General features: G+C 44.1%; 2 protein-coding genes and 1 non-coding gene across 3 annotated transcripts; 1 reads left to right on the top strand and 2 right to left on the bottom strand.

The window, feature by feature from the left end:
• The first annotated feature begins 2663 nt into the window (after positions 1-2663).
• Positions 2664-2758, top strand: BBK36DRAFT_t138. Its single transcript has one exon. It is a non-coding gene; the product is annotated as a tRNA-Lys (tRNA).
• Positions 2759-3081: 323 nt separating this feature from the next.
• BBK36DRAFT_1095469 (hypothetical protein) lies at positions 3082-3858 on the bottom strand (the record flags this gene model as incomplete). The annotated part of the gene is made up of 1 exon (XM_024889077.1): positions 3082-3858. A coding segment is annotated over one exon (777 nt), but the record flags the coding sequence as incomplete, so codon positions are not given.
• Positions 3859-5209: 1351 nt separating this feature from the next.
• BBK36DRAFT_1179747 (acid phosphatase-like protein) lies at positions 5210-6567 on the bottom strand (the record flags this gene model as incomplete). Its single annotated transcript, XM_024896187.1, has 2 exons — positions 5210-6243; positions 6300-6567. The coding sequence occupies 2 exons, from the start codon at positions 6565-6567 to the stop codon at positions 5210-5212; spliced, it is 1302 nt and encodes a 433-aa protein (XP_024747828.1).
• Between the last annotated feature and the right edge of the window lie 169 nt (positions 6568-6736).

Genomic DNA, 6736 nt, shown 5'->3' with positions numbered 1-6736 from the left:
AGTTATTATTATATTACATACTAGCCTCTTGCTATTCTACAAGGGGTAATACATATGCTTAGAAATATAACAGTAGGTATATTATTATTATTAGCTTAATATACTGCTATATTATATCTTACTATGCTTTCTAAGATCTCTAAAGAGAAAGTTAGTATTAAGTAGCTTACTGTTATAGCAGCGCCTGCAGGATATATAGGTATGCTAGGCTATAGGGGCTTAACCCTGCCTCTACTCCTTCTCTCTAGGGTATATAAGGGCTTTTGCCCTTCTCTTAGTAGCATACCTTAAGTAAGAGTTAATATACTTCTTAATACTTACCTAACGCTTACTTTATAATAACTAGTTATAATAAGAGAGATTATAAAAATAAATAATATATTATCTTTACTTAGGAAATAACTAATATAAAGCTAGTTTAGCTAGTATTTAGGCCTTTTAGAGAGTTTATAACTAAGGTGTTATATTATAGAAATAGCAGCTTATAGTGCCTAAAACTACTAGTATTTTCTATTTCTATTTATTATCTAGATTAGTGCTTACTGCGCTTTAATAATCCCTAGACTTAAGGCTATTAAAAACTCTTATATTAATAATAATTATATTTCCTAAGCGCTAGTAAGTAAAATAGCAAGTAGATATTAATATAATATTATAGTCTTAGTAGTATTACTTAGTAATATTATAAATGCTAATAATATATTTATTAAATTCAGTTTATAAAATACTGCTAATATAGTTTTACTACTTAATAAGCTAATCTTTTAAGATTAAAGAGTTATATTATAGTATAAAAGATTAATAAATATTACTATAGTTAATTTATCAACAGTTAAAGCACATACCTTTAAACACCACCTCTCTATAACCAAACTGTCTTATAGGAAATCCGTTTACTAATAAACTATCAGGACTGCTATACATAAACAAGTTAAAATACTATTTAATCTTATAAAGACTAAGCTGTTCTAGCTTAGTCTAGCAATCTAGGGCTTATTTTTTAAGGACTAACTTGCTTAGTTTTCTATCTAAGATTAAGAGTATCTTCCTTCTTATACACTACAGCTATCCAGTCTCGCTTAGTCAGCCTTATCACACCCTTATCTATCACCTGGCCTAAGGCCTGTGTGCTTCCTACTATAAATTAACTAAGAATATAGTATTATTAGTTAAATATTAAATTCTAGTTCTAGGAAGCTGCTTATTAATAAATTTAAAGCCTCTGTCTTTAAAAGATTATATTACCTTTATAACTTTAGTATCCTTCTTTTAAATTATTAATTACTTTATATAAGCTTATTTATAATATAAGTGACTTATATACTAGCCTTTAAGAAAATATTATAAATACATAGTATAAAAATTACTAAAGAAGGATATATAGCTCTTAACTTTACTGCCTTAATAAGACTTAATAATAAGTTATACTCCCTTAAGGCCTCTTAAGGTCTTAATTTCACCTTATAAAATACTAAAGGGCTGCCTTAAAGAATTAATATATAAAAGTCTTTTATTCTGCTTATTAGCTAAAATTTATTAAATTAGAATTAAGTAAGTGTTTTTATTAGCATCTTTACTAATTTTAAAAGAATAAATATTATTAAATAATTTAGTTCTTTAGCTATAGGTATAAGTAATATTATAAAGCTCTTTTCTAAGGAGATAAAAAGCTAATTATCTAAGATTAATTATTTAAGTAGCTAAAGTCTTTAATATTTACTAACTAATAGTTACCTTTTTAAAGTTATTAAAGTAGTAAGTAATAATATATATATTATTATTTTAATTAACATTATAAATATAAAGGGCGTTTATTATATTAAATACTAATTTCTTATATACTAAAATAAAGAAGTCTTACTTTAAGTATAAATAGCATAAATTAAAAATAAAGTATTTAAAAGCTTAAAGGCTAGCTAAAATAAACCTAGAATTAAATAAAGCTAATATTAAAGTTATTAAGTATTTAAAGCTTTCTTAAAAAAATGCTACTAAGTTAATATATTCTTTATAATAAGCTTATAAAAGTCTACTTTATAAAAAGTTATTTTTTATAATTAGTATATTACTAATACTTAGCTTCTTTATAATTTTTATAACTATTCTAGTAGCTATAATAAGATTTAGTTTTTATTATTAAATAAAGTTTATAAAGTAGAATAGTAATTATATTATATAGTAAAAGAACTCTTACTAAAGTTTATAAATAGCAGGATATAACTAGTAAAGGCTAGTTTCTCCTAAGGGATTATTTTATAATTATAATCGCATCTTAAAGAATTAAAACATTTAGTTTAAAAATAGCACTTATATCTATATATAGCTACTTATATTTATAAGGATTAGCAGATTTTATATAGTAATACTATCTTAGAGGCATATGTTTTTCTTATTTTAATAAAGTAACTATAGGGATATTATATAGAACCTTACTTATTCCTTAGATACTAAAAAAAATACTATATTAACTAATAATATTAAGAGACAATCAAGATGCAAAACCAGCCATTTAAGAACTCTTAGAAACGTTTGCCTTTTTAATCAGCTACCCTGCGAAATTCACTATAGAGATCAGATATTAATGGTTGAACCCTTCATGAAGAGAAATACCAGCGTCGCATTCAACAACTCGATGAGGCAAAGCGCGCTGGTCACGTGACCTGGCCTGGTTAGCTCAATCGGTAGAGCGTGAGACTCTTAGCAGAGAACACGTTCTGATGCAATCTCAAGGTTGCGGGTTCGACCCCCGCATCGGGCTTTTCCTATACACGCCAGTCGAAGACGCATCAGCCTCAATTTTTTGCATCATTTTTTGCCATTTTTGCTGATAGTCATCTTGTGGGTGGAGCCTTGAGATATCGACTGCCGGCGTTTCAGTGTCGATGGAAGAAGGTGTAAGCCGTAAAGACGATGAGTTCCTAGCCGAGTCTTGCTTCCCTGCGGCAGACCTGGGCCGCCGGAATACCACGACTCCCCAACGCCATGTTCCCAGTATTAGACGTGAACTGATCCCCGATACCCATGAATGTAACATGTCCATCCTCCTTTTCATCTCTCCAACTCTTCACTCCCTCCCAACAAAGACACGCACAGCACTGACGCCAATGCAGCCAAGCTGCCCAGTATGAGCATCTGTAGGCCCTCCCACACGCACCGCATCCAGCTGCCCGACGCCTCTCCCCCTCTCAACAACCAGCTCTTTCCAGCACCAAACGACATCAACGCCAATAAACACAGCGCAATGCTCCAACGAAGTCCAAGGCCGACAGTCGCAGCGAAAAAGTACGGCAGCAAGGGAATCGTGCCGCCAATGATGTAGCCCAGCGAGATGGACAGACCCGAGGCAACAGGCCAGACGGGCAGCTGGTCGGTGCTAGAAGAGCCCTCTTCGATGGAATACGCAGCTCTTGAGGAGAGCAGCTGGTGCGCGACGTGATGCAATCCCTCAGGACGATCGTTGAGCGCCGTCATGATATCCTGGACCATCCATCCAGGCAGCGCAAGAGGTTCCAAATGCCGCCTCACAACCACTTCCTGCGCCTCCCTATCCTTCTCGTCGAGACTCTCCCTGTCGCCATCATGCCGCAACATGCCCCTCAGCTCCTCCTCGTCGCCATCGTCCCGGCGGTTCACAGCCCCGGGTGCTGGCAGCTCGTCTTTGGCGGACAGGTAGCCGCCGATGCCCATGCTGATGCTGCCGGCGCAGAGCTCGGCCAGGCCAGCGTAGATGACGGTGTCGGCGCGGCCGAGGGAGCTGAGGCCCGCGGTGAGGGCGAAGGGGACGGTGAGGCCATCGGAGAAGCCGAGGGTGAAGTCTGAGAGGAAGCGGATGAGGAGGGGGCTCCGTGGTTTGGCCATGGTGGTGGACTGATGCGGATTCATTGGTTGGGATGGTTGAGGTTGAGTCGAACTTCAGGGACGACGATGATGAAGACAATGGAGTCTTACAAGCGACACCGTAGCCCGCGTCAAGGTCAATAGCAACATTACTCGGAACTCGTGTTCCGTAGAGATGTGACATAGGGACAGAGCTCGGCTCCTCGGTACAGTTCGCGAGCAATAGGTCCTGTTAGTCGGCGCCGCAACAGGTCTATGCCATATCACCGTACCATCCCCGATCAATAGTCCCGCATCCCCAGCCATGCAATCCCACCTCGGACAACAACTCCATGCCACTCGATGTCCTCAACCCGCCCTCGTGCGTCTGCGCTTGCACGCGCGGTTACATCGCCACGTTAACCATCGGCATCGCTAGAGAGCAATACTAGTTGTACTACATACAACCCACACACACTCACAATCCTCCCTCAAGAAGTGCATCTGTTCCCTCCCCGAGACCTCGCCGCCACCAACCCCGGACAGGACACCGAGAAAGCTCAGATAGCAAAACTTGAACCCAACCACCAACAGGGGTCCCTTTGCAAATGGCAACTGAAAAGAAGAGAAGAAAAAAAAAGCCTATGCCGTCTTTCCGCGCAAAAAAAGCCCAGGCACCGCAAGCTCTTTCTGCTCCAAGCAGGTGCTCGCCTTGGGCCCACGTGCACTCACTAAAGGGGGGGCATGTGCTTAAGAATGGACAAACGCTGATTTGGTGGACGGAAAGAAATCAGACGAGGTGCATAAGCGTCTTTTTCCCTCAGGGTTCTTTTTTGTTTCAAGGCGACGAGCAGGGGTGATGCTTGGTGGGGATTGTTAGGGGCCGTGGGGTGGCGCCGTGGTTTTCGTGAGGGGAATCTCGATTGGAGGTTTGTGGTTAGTACTTGAGTTTCTGTGGCTGGATAGCCGGTGAAAGGGTACGTATGGTATCAATTGGATTCAGGTATCAGGCAGGATGGCAGCTAGAAGATGGAAGCGATTTCGGGACTTGAGGCGATTGATTTAAGCGAGGGGGAAGAGGGAAAGGCTATTCAGACAGACGGACAGGATCTCCGGGAAGAAAATTGGAGAGGTCCCGATTAGGAAGCTGGGACTTTTGACATGTGCCGGGTGGCTGAAAGTACGTATCTGATACGCGAATGCGTGTAAGTGCCAAGGTAGTTACATGTAGGCAGCGATTCATCATCACCGCTGTTTGTTGGCCTGCGAGCGGTCTATCTCTCCTTGCCAGGAAGACATGGCTTCACCAATTGAATCAAATGTGTAGTTAAGAGTCATTTAATTTCATAGCTACATTGTATAGTATCAGACATTACTACTATTATTCCACCGCCTAGTCGGTGAGGACGGGAGTGTATCCCTTGGGGGGGTTGAGGCCGTCAGACACCTCGATGGTGTCGGCGTAGTAGCTGGCAGCCTTGCTGTGCTCCCAAGTCTTCTTGATGGCAGGCAGGATGGTGCGGCCAGAGAAACTTTTGTCAAGCTTCAGGTTGGGCGCGGGGTACTGCTGGTTGCCACCGTCGGTGTTGAAGACGCCGGCGTACGAGGCGTTCCAGAAGTGGCTGTTGAGCGCCTTAGTGGACGACCACTTGCGCAGGCGGTCGCCAGTCTTCTGGGCAACCAGCTCGTAGACGTTGGCGCCGACGTCCCAGCGGCCCAGGGTGTGCAGGCCCCAGTTGGCCTCGACGGTGGCGATCTCACTGTAGTGGTTGTAGAAGTTGTTGTCCGTAGTGCCAACCAGGTGCTTGGGGACGGCGTCACCCAGCAGGATGCCCATGATCTGGTTGCGCTCGGCATAGGTCTCGTTCTCATCCCAGGTGAGGAGCACCAGGGTGTTCTGCATGAAGTTCTTGTTGTCCAGCAGGGGCTCGAGGAAGGTGCGGCACCACTGGCCAGCCACAGCGACGTTGGTGTCGTGGCCGTCCGAGGTCATGTTGGGCGTGATGAACATCCACTGCGGCAGCTTGTTGGCCTCGAGGTCCTTGTGGAACATGGAGCGGCTGGTGTCGATCAAGGACAGGTTCTTGTCCTGGGACAGGCGCTGCTCGTAGTGGGCGACGCTGTTGGCCAGGATGGCGGGGTTGTGCTTGCGCACGTAGTCATTGGCGCCCGTCTTGACGTTGTTGTACGTGTAACCCTCGAAGCCAGAGTAGGGCATGTCCTCCTGGTAGTGGCCCCAGGAGATGCCGCGGTCCTCGAGCAGGTCGATGACGGTCGACACGTTGAAGTCGGCAGCGTTGAAGTCGTCGTTCTGCATGCCGAGGTAGTCGCCCACAATCGAGGCCATGTAGTTGGGCTCAGAAGGGTGAGTGACGCCGAAGTAGTTGGTCAACTTGACGCCCTTCTTGGCAAAAAAGGTGAAGTTGGCTGTGAAGCATGTTAGCCCTCTGTGTATCTTGTCTCTTCTAGTCGACAGCACTCACGGTCGCCATCGGCCTTGTCGTAGTTCTGGTTCTCAAAGTAAATGACGACGAAGCGGTCAAAGGCCTTGCCCTTGACGTGGCTGGTTGGGCTGCTGGTCTTGGCCGTGGCAGCGGCAGCGGCAACCTCAGCGGTGCCGGTGGCCGTGTACTGAGACTCCCAAGCAATCGACGTCGACGAGGGCTTGGGCGGCTTGCAGTTGGACTTGTCAACGGCAGCAGCCGAGGCGAGACCGGCAGCGGCCAGCAGAGAGACAACCTTGGACAGCATCTTGTTCCGTTTCCCTTCGATCCTAGCTGATGAGCCTTGCTGAGGAGGATGGAGAGGAGAGGGGGGAGGGAAAGCAGGGACGCCGCGGGGTTTATATCAATGCGCGTGCGGGTTCAGGTCCAGCCTTGCTCCGACCCAGGCGATGCTATGCGCTGCGATGTCACCCAAC

The sequence above is a fragment of the Trichoderma citrinoviride genome (genome assembly GCF_003025115.1).
Source record: "Trichoderma citrinoviride strain TUCIM 6016 unplaced genomic scaffold BBK36scaffold_11, whole genome shotgun sequence".
Lineage (NCBI taxonomy): Eukaryota > Fungi > Ascomycota > Sordariomycetes > Hypocreales > Hypocreaceae > Trichoderma > Trichoderma citrinoviride.
This window is presented reverse-complemented; position numbering and strand designations above follow the sequence as displayed.